Source organism: Hyperolius riggenbachi, chromosome 10 (assembly GCF_040937935.1).
Source record: "Hyperolius riggenbachi isolate aHypRig1 chromosome 10, aHypRig1.pri, whole genome shotgun sequence".
NCBI classification, from domain to species: Eukaryota; Metazoa; Chordata; class Amphibia; order Anura; family Hyperoliidae; genus Hyperolius; species Hyperolius riggenbachi.
Window position 1 is genome coordinate 265,559,956 of NC_090655.1, and position 19,589 is coordinate 265,579,544.

The 19,589-nt window shown below is 45.1% G+C and overlaps 1 protein-coding gene across 1 annotated transcript in view; it reads left to right on the forward strand.

Annotated features, from left to right (window-relative positions):
• Window positions 1-19,261, forward strand: part of LOC137535386 (zinc finger protein 585A-like) — a 764,031-nt gene extending 744,770 nt beyond the window's left edge. Inside the window, exon 6 of the mRNA XM_068257216.1 lies at window positions 16,214-19,261. Within this exon, the coding sequence (XP_068113317.1) occupies window positions 16,214-18,348 (2,135 nt within the window). The 3' untranslated portion in view covers window positions 18,349-19,261. The remainder of the gene's footprint in view (window positions 1-16,213) is intronic.
• The last annotated feature ends 328 nt before the right edge of the window (window positions 19,262-19,589 follow it).

The window sequence follows — 19,589 nt, forward strand, 5'->3', positions numbered from 1 at the left end:
TTTACAGCCGCTTGCGGATGTGGAAACGCTAGGGTGATGTATTTCAATGGGCTGGTGCACACCAGAGCGGGAGGCGTTTTGCAGAAACGCATACTCCCGGGCTGCAGCATTTTTTGGATTTCGGAGGCGTTTCTGCCTCCAATGTTAAGTATAGGAAAAACGCAAAACACTTGGTAAAACGCGAGATCAGAGCGGTTTTTCCAGGGGTTTTTGTTACAGTAGCTGTTCAGTAACAGCTTTACTGTAACAATCTAGGAAATCTGCTTCACAAAAAATGCTACACAAAACCGCAAAACGTATGCAGAGAGAGGAGACTGGCACTAGATGTGGAGAACGAACTGCTGGGACTCACCGGATTGTGTCCCCCATACTAGAGCGTGCAATTTAGTGACAAGTCATGCAATATTCCATACAAAATTGTGCAGAATCATCAACTCTCAGGAAGATAGTGTCATATTGCAACAGGATCTGGTTAGGATGGCTATAGGGGCACATACATGGCAGATGAAATTCAATGTTGAAAAATGTAAAGTCATGCATTTTAGTCGTACCAATGGTCTAGCACCATACAAAATAAATGGGAGACAGTTGGGGACATCAAACTTGAAGGACTTAGGAGTACTCATCGACAACAAGTTAAATAATCGTACTCAATGCCAAGCCGCTGCAGCTAAAGCTAACAAAATTTTGGGATGCATTAAAAGGGAAATAAAAACTCGAGATGCGAGCATAATATTGCCCCTGTTTAACTCTCTAGTAAGGCCACATCTGGAATATGGAATTCAGTTCTGGGCACCACATTACAAAAAAGATATTGCAGTTTTAGAGCAGGTGCAGAGACGAGCAACAAAATTGATACGTGGGATGGAAGGTCTCACTTACCAAGAAAGGTTAGATAAACTGGGTTTATTTAGTCTAGAGAAAAGACGCCTTAGAGGAGATCTAATTAACATGTATAAATACATCAGAGGGCAATATAATAGCTTGGCGGATGAGCTTTTTGTCCCTAGACCTTCTCAAAGGACTAGAGGACATGATCTGCGCATGGAGGAAAAACGCTTTCGCCACTTATTTAGGAAAGGGTTCTTTACAGTAAGAGTGATTAAGATGTGGAATGCATTGCCACAGGAAGTCGTTATGGCAAACTCTATACCTGCATTTAAAGGGGGCTTAGATGCTTTCCTTGGGTTGAATGACACTATGGCTACAATTACTAGGTAAGGCCTAATGATGTTGATCCAGGGATTTTATCTGATTGCCATCTGGAGTCGGGAAGGAATTTTTCCCTTTAGGGGCTAATTGGACCATGCCTTGTGGGTTTTTTTTCGCCTTCCTCTGGATCAACAGGGATATGTGAGGGAGCAGGCTGGTGTTGTACTTTGTACTGGTTGAACCCGATGGACGTATGTCTTTTTTTTCAACCAAAATAACTATGTAACTATGTAAAAGAAGGCAGAGGCACTGCTGTTGGAAAGTGGGTACCTTTTAATCCACGGTGTGGCCACACATGGGGGTGTACAGTGGGGGTGAGGGACGGCCCTCACCCCTATGTGTCGCCACACCGTGGATTAAAGGTACCCACTTTGCAACAGCAGTGCCTCTGCCTTCTTTGTATGGAACAAAAACGCAAAACGCTAGCTTAAACGCTTCATAATAATAAGAAAAAGCGCTTCAAAAAACTGTCAGGGGCCTGAGCGGAGAAACAGGGTTTGACCACAGTTTGCAGTACACAGACACTGGAACCAGGAATTAAGGTGCAAAAAATAATGATTTATTGCAAATGCAATGGAGCACGCATACATGCAAGCGTAATGCAGTATCACACAAACATATGTACAGCACACAATATATACAAATAACCCGGGAAGCAGTGATAAATATGTGTAACACCTAACTATCTATCTATCTAAAGTGCACAATAATATATACAGGAAATATATTCACATCAATCGCAGTACAGACAGGGATCAGGCAGAATATCAGAGTCAAACAGGAGAGCAAAGTCAGCAACAGGTTATCAGAAAGCACAGTACCAGGGATTAGACAAAAGCAAGGTCTCAGACAGCATAAACAGGTTTGGCAACAGGAAGGCATACATAGGAATCAGGGTAAGGAACAGGAACCAGGGTGTCCAGAACTCCGACCTGGGAACATAAAGTTCTGGCAATTAGCAGGGGGAAGAGGCAGTCCTTAAATAGTCCATGTAATAGCAAACAGGATGCAGCTGGTGGTGAGAGTTCACTTGAAACCACCCGGAGGCCAAACAAGGAACTGCAAGTCCTAAAAATAGTATTCACCGGCCCCCTGCTGGTGGATGGTGGAGGTTCAGGACAATTCAAAGTCCCCAGAGCCCTCTGCTGGTGGAATAAAAGAAGTCCAGGACAGTCCTGTTCCATGTTGCCACCAGCAGGCAGAAAGTGGCAATACAAGGTTCCTAACATATCCCCCCCCTTAAGGAGCGGCCTCAGGACGCTCCACCATGATCTATTAACCCTACCACCAGGGTCCCAAGAGGTGGCAGGCAGCAAACACCTTGGCAGAATGGATAACAGGTGCCAATGCTGGGTGGGCAGGGAGGGAAACAAAAAATAAAACTTTGCAACTTGGTCTGCAAGAAACTGGAACAGAAACTGGAAAACAAAAATATCAAACATAACAGCAGGCTGGTAGGTATCAGGCAGGATCCAAAAAAAAGCAAACAGAACACTGGATAGTGGATACCAAAACTGGGCGGGCAGGGAGGGAAACAATCTGAAAAAATAAAACATGAACTGGACCAGCTGTGCAATGAAAAGTTTCCAAACTTGGACCTCAGGAAGCTGGAACATGGATTGGAAATCATCAGACAAGGAAGCAGATAAAACAGGAGACTGGAGGACATCAGGCAAGGTATCAGGTTGGCAGGTCTCAGGCAACATAGCGGACTGGCAGGCATCAGGCTTGAAAACGGGTTGGCAGGGTTCAGGCAGAGCAGGAAACTGGCATGCATCAGGCTTGGCAGGAGACTGGGCAAGATCATCAGGCTGAGCAGGAGACTGGAGAGGATCATCAGGCTGAGCAGGAGACTGGAGAGGATCATCAGGCTGAGCAGGAGACTGGAGAGGATCATCAGGCTGAGCAGGAGACTGGAGAGGATCATCAGGCTGAGCAGGAGACTGGAGAGGATCATCAGGCTGAGCAGGAGACTGGAGAGGATCATCAGGCTGAGCAGGAGACTGGAGAGGATCATCAGGCTGAGCAGGAGACTGGAGAGGATCATCAGGCTGAGCAGGAGACTGGAGAGGATCATCAGACTGAGCAGGAGACTGGAGAGGATCATCAGGCTGAGCAGGAGACTGGAGAGGATCATCAGGCTGAGCAGGAGACTGGAAAGGATCATCAGGCTGAGCAGGAGACTGGAGAGGATCATCAGGCTGAGCAGGAGACTGGAGAGGATCATCAGGCTGAGCAGGAAACTGGACAGGCTCAGGCTGAACGGAAAACTGGCAGGCACCAACATGCTTGGCAGGAAACTGGCATGCATCATCAGGCTGAGCAGGCGACTGAAGAGGATCATCAAGCTGAGCAGGAGACTGGCAGGCACCAACAGGCTTGGCACCAACAGGGCAGACAGCAGTTTTGGCACCATCAGGAGCGTTGGTAACAAGAGTCTGTGAAGGCTGGGCAGGAGCAGAAGTCTGTGAAGGCTGGGCAGGAGCAGAAGTCTGTGGAGGCTGGGCAGCAGCAGAAGTCTGTGGAGGCTGGGCAGCAGCAGAAGTCTGTGGAGGCTGGGCAGCAGCAGAAGTCTGTGGAGGCTGGGCAGCAGCAGAAGTCTGTGGAGGCTGGGCAGCAGCAGAAGTCTGTGGAGGCTGGGCAGCAGCAGAAGTCTGTGGAGGCTGGGCAGCAGCAGAAGTCTGTGGAGGCTGGGCAGCAGCAGAAGTCTGTGGAGGCTGGGCAGCAGCAGAAGTCTGTGGAGGCTGGGCAGCAGCAGAAGTCTGTGGAGGCTGGGCAGCAGCAGAAGTCTGTGGAGGCTGGGCAGCAGCAGAAGTCTGTGGAGGCTGGGCAGCAGCAGAAGTCTGTGGAGGCTGGGCAGCAGCAGAAGTCTGTGGAGGCTGGGCAGCAGCAGAAGTCTGTGGAGGCTGGGCAGCAGCAGAAGTCTGTGGAGGCTGGGCAGCAGCAGAAGTCTGTGGAGGCTGGGTAGCAGGCCGTGTAGCAACAGGCTGGATAACTTCAGAAAGGGTGGCAACAGGCTGGAGAGCTTCAGACAGGGTGGCAACAGGCTGGAAAACCTCCGGGGTCTGGGCCGTTGGCTGAGCACCTGGCTGGGCCGTTGGCTGAGCACCTGGCTGGGCCGTTGGCTGACACCCCGATACAGTCTGTGCGGGCTGGAGCGGAGCCTGTGCGGGCTGGAGCAAAAATTCTGTAGACTGGATGCAAGATTCTGCAGAACAAACGGTTGGATTGGTTTCTGGTGTATGTAAAATCTGCAAGAGTTGTGAGATAAAGGCTAGAGTCTGTATAACTTGTGTCACAGGAACATTGGCTGGAGGCTGCACCAGACAGGAGTCGGCTGGAGGCTGCACCAGACAGGAGTCGGCTGGAGGCTGCACCAGACAGGAGTCGGCTGGAGGCTGCACCAGACAGGAGTCGGCTGGAGGCTGCACCAGACAGGAGTCGGCTGGAGGCTGCACCAGACAGGAGTCGGCTGGAGGCTGCACCAGACAGGAGTCGGCTGGAGGCTGCACCAGACAGGAGTCGGCTGGAGGCTGCACCAGACAGGAGTCGGCTGGAGGCTGCACCAGACAGGAGTCGGCTGGAGGCTGCACCAGACAGGAGTCGGCTGGAGGCTGCACCAGACAGGAGTCGGCTGGAGGCTGCACCAGACAGGAGTCGGCTGGAGGCTGCACCAGACAGGAGTCGGCTGGAGGCTGCACCAGACAGGAGTCGGCTGGAGGCTGCACCAGACAGGAGTCGGCTGGAGGCTGCACCAGACAGGAGTCGGCTGGAGGCTGCACCAGACAGGAGTCGGCTGGAGGCTGCACCAGACAGGAGTCGGCTGAAGGCTGCACCAGACAGGAGTCGGCTGAAGGCTGCACCAGACAGGAGTCGGCTGAAGGCTGCACCAGACAGGAGTCGGCTGAAGGCTGCACCAGACAGCAGTCGGCTGAAGGCTGCACCAGACAGGAGTCGGCTGGTGGCTGCACCGGACAGGAACTGACTGGAGTAATGGATGCTGTTGGAAAGTATTTGCGTTTTGTTTTATGAACCAATCTGGAAACAGGAACAGGTTCTTGTGAAGTAACCGGAAATTGCCATGACCAAGGTGTGGATTTGATGGCGGTTTGTAATTTTACAGGCTTTTTACTTTTTACAGGTTCTGAGCTCTGTACATGGTTGGAGATATATGGAGGGTGAGCAGAAGGAGGAGAGTGGAAACAGGAAGAAAGGATCTCACGCCAGACAGTAACCAACATAGAAGCAAACTCACGCTTACAGAGCTTATGCAGCATCAGTGACTCAGTTGCATGTATACAGGCAGACACAAAACCTTCACTTTTCTCACCATAATAATTAATAAATCCTTCTCTATCCTTTCTCAGAAAATCAAACAAATCATCAATCAGTTCAGAGTCAAAAATAAAATTAAATTCTTCCTTGCTGGGAGACTGACATTGGAGCTGTTTAACTGCAGTGGACTGGGAGTGAGTGGTATTCAGAGGGTTAACAGAAGGAATATCTAAGGTCAGGATCTCTGAATAGGCAGCAATTAAGGCAGCAGCTGGTTCATGCTTACAACCTTTCTTATGCATTAACTTTTCCACGCTATTCTTACAACCTGAGACAAAATCAGTAGATTGTCTGGAATAGAATTCAAAGAAAGCACTTCTATCCCTCTTCAGATATCTATAGTACATATCTACCTGTTCAGATGTGAAATCAACATTAACTGGGTTTTTAGCAGGTAAAGCAGAAGCTACAGAACATGATGCAGAGACAATTCTCTGCCATGCAGTCAGCAAGAAGGAGGCTTTCCCATACTTGCATATTCCCTGATTGATCAGAGTCTGGAGGGAATCTATGCAAGCTTGAACAGTCTGCTTGTTTTTGTTTGAATAATAATCAAGAAATCCTGCTCGGTCACTCTCAAACAAATTAATCAGAACTGTTATCTTTTTATTGGTAAATGGAGGCAGGTAGTGGTCTCCTGGAGTGGGGAATGCAAGATCATACCACAGTTTGATTATGCATTCAAAATCAGGTGCATAAAAAGCTCCATCTTTAATATAACCATACACTTGGCTAATAAACTTTAGCAACTCTTCTCTGGGGTAGTTTGCAAAGAAATCACGACATTCATCCTCTGCATCCTCAGCCAATAATGCATAATAATCCAGATCTTGCGGACTCATTCTGACAGACAACAGATTCTCAGTATCCTGTATAACTGCAGTGATCAGTAAATGTATGGCCAGAACTTTCTGTCAGGGGCCTGAGCGGAGAAACAGGGTTTGACCACAGTTTGCAGTACACAGACACTGGAACCAGGAATTAAGGTGCAAAAAATAATGATTTATTGCAAATGCAATGGAGCACGCATACATGCAAGCGTAATGCAGTATCACACAAACATATGTACAGCACACAATATATACAAATAACCCGGGAAGCAGTGATAAATATGTGTAACACCTAACTATCTATCTATCTAAAGTGCACAATAATATATACAGGAAATATATTCACATCAATCGCAGTACAGACAGGGATCAGGCAGAATATCAGAGTCAAACAGGAGAGCAAAGTCAGCAACAGGTTATCAGAAAGCACAGTACCAGGGATTAGACAAAAGCAAGGTCTCAGACAGCATAAACAGGTTTGGCAACAGGAAGGCATACATAGGAATCAGGGTAAGGAACAGGAACCAGGGTGTCCAGAACTCAGACCTGGGAACATAAAGTTCTGGCAATTAGCAGGGGGAAGAGGCAGTCCTTAAATAGTCCATGTGATATCAAACAGGATGCAGCTGGTGGTGAGAGTTCACTTGAAACCACCCGGAGGCCAAACAAGGAACTGCAAGTCCTAAAAATAGTATTCACCGGCCCCCTGCTGGTGGATGGTGGAGGTTCAGGACAATTCAAAGTCCCCAGAGCCCTCTGCTGGTGGAATAAAAGAAGTCCAGGACAGTCCTGTTCCATGTTGCCACCAGCAGGCAGAAAGTGGCAATACAAGGTTCCTAACAAAAACGCTAGCGTTTTGCGGATCTGCTAGCAGTTTTTGGTGTGCACCAGGCCTATAAGCTGCTCTGATATAGCCAAGAAGCATGTTTGTAAAGCACTCGTGTCCCAAACTGCTGTCCTAACAATCAATGTATGATCGTTTAGGGTAACAGTTACTGTGCACTGTTCCCCCTAGACCCGGGATGTGAAACCGGTCCTTCGAGGGCCGAGGTCCTCACACATTTTTAGTTTCAAAAATCTCTTTATTTGAAAAGAGTCCTCACACATTTTTTACACAGCTAAAATGAATGGATGGGTCTGAATCAGGAAAGGCGCGGTCCATCAGGTAGAAGACATTCCTCTCTTTCTCAGTCCATCCTAAACACTGGCATAGATCTGGCCCTCCAGGCCTGGAGTTTGACACCTGTGCCCTAGACTCTTTTAGCCGGATGCCGTCATCATCTCACCTCTTCATCCTCTTCCCAATGCTGTAAGCAGAGTTGCACAGAAAAGCACCACCCCCTGCATCCCGTACTCTTTTCATGCCCCACCTGCCCATTTTTTCATGCCACCTGGCTGGAAAATATTTCTGGAGAGAACACTGCTGCGTATGTACATACCTTTATTGAGGGTCAGAGGGAAATGAGTACAGGCTGGTCTGAGGGTGCTGTCAACTGAGTGAGAGCAAAGAGGTTTTCAGGGGGAGGGGGACATTAGGAAGCAGGGTGGTGGGTGAGCAGAGAAAGAGGGGCTTATTAAGGGTCCAAAAGTAAGAGAATAATACTATTGAGGCTGCTGGGGAAAGAGCGTGTTATAATTTAAGTAGGCCTCAGTTATTTGGACTGAGTTTTAGGTAAAAGGCTTGTTCGCAGAGTATACCTTTAAATAGAGGTTTTCGTGATGCAGGCAGAAGCATCTCAGTGTCTGCTTGAAGCAGATGATACAAGCAGATACTGAGAAGATGTTCCTAGTCCAAGGTCTTAGGCCTACACTGCCCCAGACAAATGGACTATGGGAACAATCAACATAGGCCATATTTATAAAACATATATGTAACATTCCTGCAACTAGGGCATAATATCTTATAGAATATTAATCGAGTAGGTGTGTGTCCTGACATCACAAGGGATCTGAACCAATCATAGATGGATCAGATGGGGTCACATTTAACTCTTTCTGGTTCGTATAAAACCCACAGCCGGAGTAGGGAGTAGCACTCTTTCTGTCTTGCTACCTGTCCCTGCTGGCTTAAACCTTTATGTAATCCATTTCTGTTCTGATATGACGTATGCTGTACATAGGTAGTCTAGAGGATGTAACATAGGATAGACATAAGAAGATGACCTCATTACCTTCAACAGGAAGGTGATCAAGAGCTCGTAACGCAACATGAGAATCTGCTTGGCTAAGATGTGATGAACTGTATCTGTATATCTGTTTCCTGAATAAACAACTTGTACTTTGAAGACGACTGAGAACGGTCTATCTCCAATAATGCTTGCTGTGGGAGAGTCAAGTTATCTCACAGTCTGTGAGGTGCAACTCTAAGAAGTTACTGGTGTTGAACCAAAAAGGTGAATTATAACAGAGAGGAGCTTATGGAGGGTCTGGGGGGAGCCTTCAGTATAAGGTAGGCAGTGGGGACATCCTCAGTATTGGCAGCCAGAGAGGAGCCTACATATGTGTGCACCGCCGGTGATCTAGGCACCAGGACAGCTGAATGACGGCTCTCCCTGCTGTCGCCCAAATCACCGCCGGAGTTAAATGCTATTCCCCCTCTAGGAAATAGACAATAGGGCAGTGGAGGCTACTTTAACTGGGGGGGGGGGGGGGGAGAGGGTATTGCCATTTGCTGGCTGTGCCGTAGAGACAGCATGGGGGGGAGAAGTTCCACAAGATGCCCCTGTACCATGGACACGCCAGGTTCAGATCCCCCCCCCCCTTGTTTTAGTCCTCTAAAGCTTATGGTGTGAAGAATATGGAAATTCCAGGCAGAGTAGATCCAGGTAATTATCCGAGTGCCATCTGGGGTTAGGGAGGATTTTTTTTCCCTTTTTAAAGCAAATCTGAAGCAAAAATAAACATATGAGATAATGATTTGTATGTGTAGCACAGATGAAAAAACAGAACGTTAGTAGCACAGATATTATTATTATTATTTATTATTATTATTATTATTTATTGTATTTATAAAGCGCCAACATATTACGCAGATTGTTTGCCAGTACAGCTTGAGTTGATATCTATGCAAACAGAAGCTTCTCTGGGCTAGGCTAGCTTTGTCCAACTCAGTCCTGTTTTCTGATGAGCTTAACCTGCCAGGAAACCCTGAGAGACAGCTTGAGAAAAGGTTTTAATGCATGGGAGTTCAGAGTCATTAGCTCTGCTTTGCTTTCCAGCTTAAAATACATTGGGCTTGATTCACTAAGACAAATAGCATGCCTTATCAGAGTTAACATGCCTTATCAGAGTTAACATGTCTTATCAGAGTTGGTATGCTATTTGTCTTAGTAAATCAAGCCCATAATGTGGATTCTAAACTGCAACTGTGTCAGTCTTATGCAATGTTATAAATAAAGCTATATAAGTAAAAATATGAAACTCCTTTTTTTTGTGTCTAGTAATGTTTTATTTATGATCCATACCACACATACAATTCATTATCTCATAAGTTTTTCACTTCAGATTTGCTTTAAAGCCAATGGGTACCGCTATAGAAATAAAAAAGTCAGATACTCACCGAAGACGGGCCGCTCCATACTACGTACGCGCGAGTGCGTCATAGAGGGCGCTTACGCATGCGTAGTATGGAGCGGCCCCGTCCTCGGGAGCCCGAGTGCTCCCGAAGGCTTCCGAAACATCCCTTCGGCAGCGGAAGTGGCAGTATTTGACCGAACTGGTCAAATACTGCTACGGGAGATCCTGCGCGGGACCGGGCACCGGGAGAGGAGAGGGAAGGCTCATTAGGACCGAGCCTTCCCTCTCCTTAGGTGAGTATCTGACTTTTTTATTTCTATAGCGGTACACATTCACTTTAAGGCTAATTGGCCCAAATCTGTAAAGTTTTTTTGCCTTCTTCTGAATCAACTGCAATATGTGCGGGTTCAGGACAGCGATCCTTATTTCTGGTTGTATTTGATGGATGGATGTGTATTATTTATATAAAGTGTCATCTGCCATCTGTCTGTCCATATGGTGCATGATTTTGTATTATCTGCAAAGATGGGAACATTACTTTCTGCAGTTCCCTGTCAGGCTGATGACTAGTGATGGCCAGTGAGATGCCAATAACTCTGAGATGGTGCAAATTGTATGCTAATTATATGCAGAGTTATGCAGCTGCTACATCTGGTCCTTTTCCAATCTGCATAAACTTTGCATCAATTTGGAATTATCAGCAGCTCCCTGACCGTCCCTAATGATATATGTATGAAGATTTACAATACCACTGCCACTATGACTCTAGATGGGGAAGGGACAATATCTGGATCACCCCCGCTTTTGCAGAGAGATGGCGTGCTCTGGCTAGAGTTTCAGCAATACATTATTCAGAAAGGAAAGAGGGTGGTCGGCACTGCTGTACAACTTCCTTTATTTGTGTGCAGACAAGTAGGCTGTGTGTTACGTCATCACTTCACAGTCCATAAGAAGAGACTAAACACGTACCAGTGCGGGGGTGGATAATGGTGGGTGCTGGTTGCTGTGACGGCAGTGCACAAGTGCTTCTGACAAGGGGGTGGGCTACCACTTAAAATGGCTGACGCATCTCACACAGTGATTTGTGTTTAGTCATAGCCTGACGCTGACATGTACAAATAGGAAATAAATACACATTTATAACCCCTCCCACAGAAAATGGCTGACGCATCTCACACAGCGATTTGTGTTTAGTCATAGCCTGTCGCTGACATGTACAAACAGGAAATACATACACCTTTATAACCCCTCCCACAGGAAATGCATACATGTTTATAACCCCTCCCACAGGAAATGCATACATGTTTATAACCCCTCCCACAGGAAATGCATACATGTTTATAACCCCTCCCACAGGAAATGCATACATGTTTATAACCCCTCCCACAGGAAATGTCTGACACGTCTCACACAGTGAGGTGTGTTTAGTCATAGCCTGACCCTGAGACGTATAAACAGGAAATGCATATATGTTTATAGTCCCTCCCACAGGAAATACATACATTTATAACCCCTCCTACAGGAAATGCATATCAACAAACCTGAAAGGGAATGGGAGAAATAACACACTAAAAAATCCCTTTCCGTTATTTCCTCAGCGCTGTTTATAATGTTGTATCACCTGCAGTCACCCCATGTGACACAAAACTCACAGGTGCCATCACCACACGCCCAGAACTATGCATCAGTATTTCTCTTTACAAAAATCCCATGTAGTTTATTTCTCTGCATACAAGAACATTCTGGTAAAGCCACTTACATTGTAGCTCTGTGTAACCAGGACTTGCAAATCTCAAATCACTTTAGTAAATAAGACTTCACAAGAGTTACCACCGGGTGCAGCACAATATAATATATTGCCCAGATGAAAAATATACAGAGAAATAAGCTGCATGTGTTTCTTGTAATGCTGGGTACCCACCATGCGTTTTTCGGTCAATTTTTCGTCCGAATGATTCTCAGGTCAATTCTCTTTTCTTAGATACAGTAGAAGGAGGCACTCCACAGGCAGGAACTTGCGTTCAATTTTATTGCATGTCGATATACACTACATGTTTCGGGCTCCGCCCTTCATCACCTGATGAAGGGCAGAGCGTGAAACATGTAGTGTATATCGACATGCAATAAAATTTAGCACAAGTTTCTGCCTGTGGAGTGCCTCCTTCTACTGTATCTAAGTATCACTGTGTGGAGCAGGGGTGGTGTACCTGCCTGGAGGAGTTGCACCAGCTCTCCTGACTTAGGATTGAGCCACAATTAGAGGTAAAGAGGCACCCTGGTTGAAATAAAAGCATCTAAAAACAGCTTAAAATCGAGGAAATAATATGAGGTGGCTTACCTCAATAACGAAATCCTTGTATGTGACAAAAGATTTTTATTTAGCACAGGCAACGCGTTTCGCGGGTCTAAGCCTGCTTCATCAGGCCAATAAAAGTGCCAAATGAACAAGTCGATATGACAAAGGGAGCCTCTCGCTCCTGTATTTGTCTCCTATAATTTTTTTCCCTGCAAGGTGCTGAGACACCCCCACCACATTAGGATTGAGCCAACAGAGCTAAGTTCAGTCAAGCACATTACTCAATTCTCTTTTCTTATCAATTTATATTCACTTCAGTGAGAAATCGACCAGAAAAAGGATCAGAAATAATATTCGGCATGACAGAATTTATCGAACCATCTATCTGCCGAAAAACGTATGGTGTGTGTACCTAGCGTTAGAGAAATACCGATGCATAGTTCTGTATGTGTGGTGATGTCACCTGTGAGTTTTGTGTCACACGGGGTGACTGCAGGTGACATCATAAACAGCGCTGAGGAAATAACGCAAAGCGGGCTAATTTATGCCGAGCAAACTACCCAAAAATGCCCTGCCCAAAAATATGCCGTCAGAGAACCGCTAGTTAACCCGGCAGTGCATTTTTTTATCATCAGGCAAAACACATGGCCAGTCAGTCACATTTTCAGATTATACAGGAAGTTTTAACACCAAAAATAGGTGGTATTAAAAAAATGTATGGTGAGAGGCATACTGGATAAAAAAGTTGGATACTTTACAACTAAGGGATCGTTATAGAGAGTTAGATTTAACTCCATGACAAGAGGTAGGAGGCGCCCTTGGGGTGCTTATAAGATAGTTAGTATACCACTGGTTAAAGGAACCCCTATAGGGGCATATATCTAATAAAACAAAAAACAAAAGGTAAGGACGGATCCTACCTTTTAAAGTGTTCACTCAGGGTATCGTAAAAAGAGTACTTTAATAGGGCACTTTTAAATTGACAACGCGTTTCGCGGTAACCACCGCTTCATCAGGTCGAGTAACGTGCCACGAAGGGTGAAGTCCCCAATCTCAGGCGCCTATCATGCAAGTTTACTTGGTTGCGTTGTGCAACCCGGCTTTGTGAGTATATCTGAATACTTTTCTATACTTACTTTTTTATCTGCGATAATACACCAGATCGGGCTCCCGGTGTCCTCCCGTTCCTTTTTCTATTTCTTCAGCACCTAGATTTAACTCCATACGTGTGACCTTACAACCTTGTGATCTGACTTCTTATGTTATATGTCTGTTCTCTCCCTCTACCCACTCCCCCCCCCCCCCTCTCCTTTTTACTTCTTAGTATAGTTAATGGGTTATTATCCGCTGATTTGTATTTGCTGTAAGAAGTTCATGTATACTGTATGTATGTATAATGTTGCATTTGGTCACGCTCTCCTTTAAAGTGGACCCAAATTAAAAATACAGGATTTCAGAAATAAAATCTATTTTCTAAATTATAATAATAATAGCAGCCTTTTTTCAGCTGCATGATGACAAATATAAAATATTTTACATTTATTGGAGGAACCCTTCCCTTCCTTTCATATTGCCGGGACAGAATCTGGCAAACTGGTGGAGGAGATAAAAAACAAAACACAGGCTGCTACTGATGATGTCATAGGGGAGGTGATCTCAACTTGTGTGAGATTTCACATTGACGACACCCCTGTGAGAGAGGGTAGCTGATGACAAACGCACCCATGATCTAAAACCTCCTACTAAGCTCAGAAGTAATGGCTGCCACCTGTATAACCCTAGTTATGAAAAGAGAAGGGTGAAAAGCATGCACTGAAATGCTCATAAGCTTGAAGGAGTGTTTATTTATCTTTGTATGTGTCAGAGTGGTGCAACTAAATATTTTGAATTAAAAAAATGTTTTGTTTGGGTCCGCTTTAAGCCACCAGTGCTTCTGTGTCTATGCACGTCATTTGACATCTAGACCGCGCAGTGGAGGTTGACTCTGCTCGCCCTCTGCTGCATTGGTTACCAGGTCTGAGGGGAGTAGCAGCGGCGGGCTCACCACTCCCACCTCTCTACTCGCCTACAATTCCCCATCAGATCTGCCCATGCGGCTGCCAAGTGGTAGGAGCTGCTGCGTTCTGCTTGGCTGATGCCCAGAGTGCATTAATCCTTTCAATGGTCTCGATTCACTAAAGGGTGCTAACCTAGTTAACATGCCTAAAAAGCTGTGGATGTGCAAAGTAGGGTGCTAAGTAGTTTGCACGTCTAAAGCTGTTTCTGATTGCGTGCAAAATATAGCGCTGCACGGTGCGTGTGAAACGTCGCACCGTCAGCGTATTAAATAGCTCATCAAGCTATTTAGCACACGGACGGTGCGACATTTTGCGTGCATCGGTGAGGCGTTTTGTGCGCAGCGCTAAACTTTTACGCACGTATTAGCACGTGTAAAGTGCCTTTGCAAGTGCTAAGGGGCTTTTCACTGCCAAGCTAACACTTAGCACCCTTTAATGAATCAAGCCCAATTACTTTTCTCTTATGTTGCTGTCACTTGTGGTAAGTAGTAGAAATTTGACAGAAGCGACTGAGTTTGGACTATCCCATCTCCTCACAGGGGTTTCTTGGGGTTTTCTTTATTTTCAAAAGCACTTAGTGAATGGCAGTTAAGGGTGTAAAAAAGAAAACAGATCTGTGTAGTCATTAAATTGGATCTAAACTTTTGCACAGGACCGAAGGATAGCATAGAGAAACGCACCCTGTATGTATCTAGTGACTTTAGCCTGTCTAATTCCCCCTCATATGTGACTAAGCGCAACTGTAATTTGATCGCTCAGCTGAGTCAGCTCAGGAATCTTCTCTGCCACAGCAGAGCAGCTAATTTGTGAACACAGGATGCGAACAATATGTCTGCTTCCATGAAAGCTGGAAGTAGACACACTGCAGATTTATTGCAGGATTTGGATCAGCTGTAACAAAGAAATGTTTTTTTTTCTTTGAAGGTTAGTATGCTGTTGTTTATCTTTTAGAGCAGAGAAGAAGCTCTGAGAGTTCAGGCCCCCTTTAAGGCCTTGTGGCCACATAGCGTCACTTCATAACATCACTGGTGCTTCTCCCGGGAAAATGGGGTGTTTCCTGCATTTGTTCTATAACACACATCAGCCCCCTCTAGTGGTGGAAATTGGGAGAAATCCTCCCAAGAGAAGCAGCAGCACTGATTTTACATATAGACGCCATGTAGACAAGACAAATAACATTTATATCACGCTTTTCTCTGGGCGGACTCAAAGCGCCAGAGCTGCAGCCACTAGAGCGCGCTCTATAGGCAGTAGCAGTGTTAGGGAGACTTGCCAAAGGTCTCCTGCTGAATAGGTGCTGGCTTACTGAACAGGCAGAGCCAGGATTTGAACCCTGGTCTCCCGTGTCAGAGGCAGAGCCCTTACCCATTACACTATCCAGCCATGTACTAGGCCTTACACACTACACGGATTTGTCTTCCTCTCTACACCCTTACCATAACACACACTGCTGACTATTCCAGCCAGATTCTCTGCTCTGCATGGCCTGACCTGTATTCATCATGGGATATTATGTTAGTGGCTTGTATAATTAAGTGCTGCAGCAGGACTTGTAATTCCATTAGGAATAGCGGCCGTGTTGTTTGGCCTCGCTCTCCCTGACCTCCCCACATCTTGGATTGCAGATTACTGTTAGCAGTAAGCACTTTCTCCAACTAGAGCAGATATAGCCACAGCCCCGCCCCCTTGTCATAGCCTCTGAAGAAGTGCTTGTGTGTGAAACTGTCGCCAGGCCCCCAGCAACTAGCACCCACCATTACCCCCCCCCCCCCGCACCGGTACGTGTTTAGTCTCTTCTTATGGACCGTGAGGTGATGATGTAACACACAGCCTACTTGTCTGCACATTGCCAAATAAAGGAAGTTGTACAGCAGTGCCGACCATCCTCTTTCCTTTCATCCCTAATGATAATTGTTCCTCCCCTCAGAATTCTCTAACAGGAAGTGATGATGTTTCTCTATTTGCAGGGCGGAGTCCCGGCATCAGGAACCTCTCAGAGACTCGTCTCTCTGTATCCACAGACTGTACAACGGATGGTGATGTCACTGGACAAGAGTCTCCTGCAGATATCCTGGTAGCCCCAAATATTCCCCCAGACTCCCCTCACCTGTCTAACCCTGAGGGGCCTCATACACAGGACAGCACTCTCACTGTCAGGGTGTGTTATTCCTGTTCCACATGTGGGAAATGTTTTGTTCAGAAATCACTTCTTGTCAGACATGAGAGATCTCACACTGGTGAGAAGCCCTATTCATGTGCTGAGTGTGGGAAATGTTTTGCTCAGAAATTAAGTCTTGTCGAACATGAGAGATCTCACACTGGTGAGAGGCCCTATTCATGTGCTGAGTGTCAGAAAAGTTTTCCTCGGAAATCTCAACTTGTCTCACATGAGAGAACCCACACTGGTGAGAAGCCCTATTCATGTGCTGATTGTGGAAAATGTTTTAGGCTTAAGTTACAACTTGTTACTCATCAGAGAGCTCACAATGGTGAGAAGCACTATTCTTGTTCTGAGTGTAGGAAATGTTTTAAGCTTAAATCACAACTTGTTACACATGAGAAATCTCACACGATTGAGAAGCCTTATTCATGTGCTGAGTGTGGGAAGTGTTTTTCTCAAAAAGCAAATCTTGTCAGCCACAAGAGATCTCACACTGGTGAGAAGCCCTATGCGTGTACTGAGTGTGGGAAATGCTTTGGACATAAACAATCCCTTATCCGTCATCAGAGATCCCACACTGGCGAGAAGCCCTATTCATGTACTGAGTGTGGAAAATGTTTTGTACATAAACAAGACCTTATTAGACATGAGACATTACACACTGTTAAGAACCCTTATACATGTGCTGAGTGTGGGAAAAGTTTTGCACAGAAATCAAAGCTTTTAACACATGAAAGTTTTCACACTGGTAAGAAGCCCTATTCGTGTGCCGAGTGTGGGAAATGTTTTGCACAGAGATCAGAACTTGTTAGACATGAGGTATTTCACACTGGTGAGAAACCCTACTCATGTACTGAGTGTGGGAAATATTTTGCATATAAGGGAACTCTTCTCACACATGAGAGAATACACACTGGTGAGAAGCCATATAAGTGTTCTGAATGTGGGAAATGTTTTATCCGAAAATCGCAGCTTGTCATACATGAGAGATCTCATACTGGTGAGAAGCCCTATTCTTGTGCTGAATGTGGGAAACGTTTTGTGAGTAGATCAATCCTTGTCACACATGAGAGATTTCACACTGGGGAGAGACCTTACTCTTGTGCTGAGTGTGGGAAATGTTTTGAGATTAGTTCAGGTCTTGTCGCACATGAGAGGTCTCACACCGGTGAGAAGCCCTATTCATGTACAGAGTGTGGAAAATGTTTTCAGCGCAAATCAAGTCTTGACAGTCATGAGAGATCTCACACTGGTGTGAAGCCCTATACATGTGCTGAGTGTGGGAAATGTTTTAGGCTGAAAGTGCAGCTTGTCACACATGAGAGAACTCACACTGGTGAGAAGCCCTATTCATGTACTGAGTGTGGAAAATGTTTTGGGCGCAAATCGAATCTTGCCAGTCATGAGAGATCTCACACTGGTGAGAAGCCCTATACATGTGCTGAGTGTGGGAAAAGATTTGGGCGTAAAGCAAATCTTATCACGCATGAGAGAACTCACACTGGTGAGAAGCCCTATTCATGTGCTGAGTGTGGGAAATGTTTTGTACAAAAATCAGACATTGTCACACACAAGAGATCTCACACGGGTGAGAAGCCCTATTCATGTGCTGAGTGTGGGAAATGTTTTGTGAATAAATCAAACCTTGTCAGTCATGAGAGATATCACACTGGTGAGAAGCCCTATTCATGTGCTGAGTGTGGGAAATGTTTTGCACATAAATCAAACCTTGTCTTTCATAGGAGCTCTCACACTGGTGAGAAGCCCTATTCTTGTGCTGAGTGTGGGAAATGTTTTGTTCAGAAATTAAGTCTTGTCGTACATGAGAGAACACACACTGGTGAGAAGCCCTATTCATGCGCTGAGTGTCAGAAAAGTTTTTCTCGGAAATTTCAACTTGTCTCACATGAGAAAACCCACACTGGTGAGAAGCCCTATTGATGTGCTGAGTGTGGGAAATGTTTTAGACTGAAATCACTGCTTAAGAGACACTTGTGTTGAATGTTGGAAATGTCTGAGGTAACATAAGATAAATATGGATACATGAAATATTATATTTTGATAAAGTTTAATTGACAAGGATCCTGTTGATTAGACTTATGTCTGAGGTTATTTAACTAGTGGAAGTAATCTCCCATTTGGAAATATTGTAAGGTAAGCAAGGGATCTATGGAAAGGTGGTTTGGCTTCTATTATAGTTCAAGAGTCTTTATCATCTCTTTTCGGTCTTAAAAAGTTGTTTAAAGGAGAAGCATATGCCATTCCGACCCTCATAGTAATACGAGATGCTTTCTCCCCCACAAGGTAGCTAGCCATCTGGTTTCTATTATTGAGAGTTGGGGGTAGGGAAATTCCTTGAGCTAGAGCTGGGCAAAGTAACTTGTATAATTCTCTTTCAAACTTCTGAATAGGGTTACATGAGGAAGCTAACAAGATTGTATTTGTATAATAATTATAGTATCTTTAGAATAGTGAGTTATATGTAAGAACATATATATAGTTAGTAATAAGTAGATAGATTATAATAATAAGTACATTTGTTTAGTATATAAATTTATATGTGTTAGTAGATAGAACTAAAGTATCATTTGAATCAACCAATCAGAAGGCAGCTTGGAATCTGAGACGTCAGAAGTTAGGTTGTTATTTAAATAAGGAGAAGGGGGGTTGAGCTCACACACGCTGGTCATTCTTAGATGGACTTTGGACTGATGCACACATATCTAAGTCCTACTATTCTCACAAACATTTCAAGACAAAGAAACTTTATTTAATTCTTATTTTATTTAAGATCTTTAATAACTCTTTTATTTTACTTAGAAGATTTGTACTATGGACTTTGTATATTTATAAGCTGAAACAATAAACCTCATTAAAAGGTGATTTTTGGTCAACGCCTATCTCTGACTGGAGAACAAAGACATTTGCTGGAAAAGTCATAAAAGCTTCTATTTAACAATACATCTATAGAGATCCATAATTGCTGCTTTGTCACCAGAGATCTGGGCATGTGCAGAGAGATGCACCCCTCATTCATTACATTTCATGCTGAATATCCCTCCAGCCAGGCCTCCTACAATCCCCCAAATTTGTAGGGTAGGGAGGGGACCCCCTTTCCATTTCTGTATCATATTGCAGACCTCCAGCACTGCTTGTTCCCAAGTTATCACATATAAACTGAT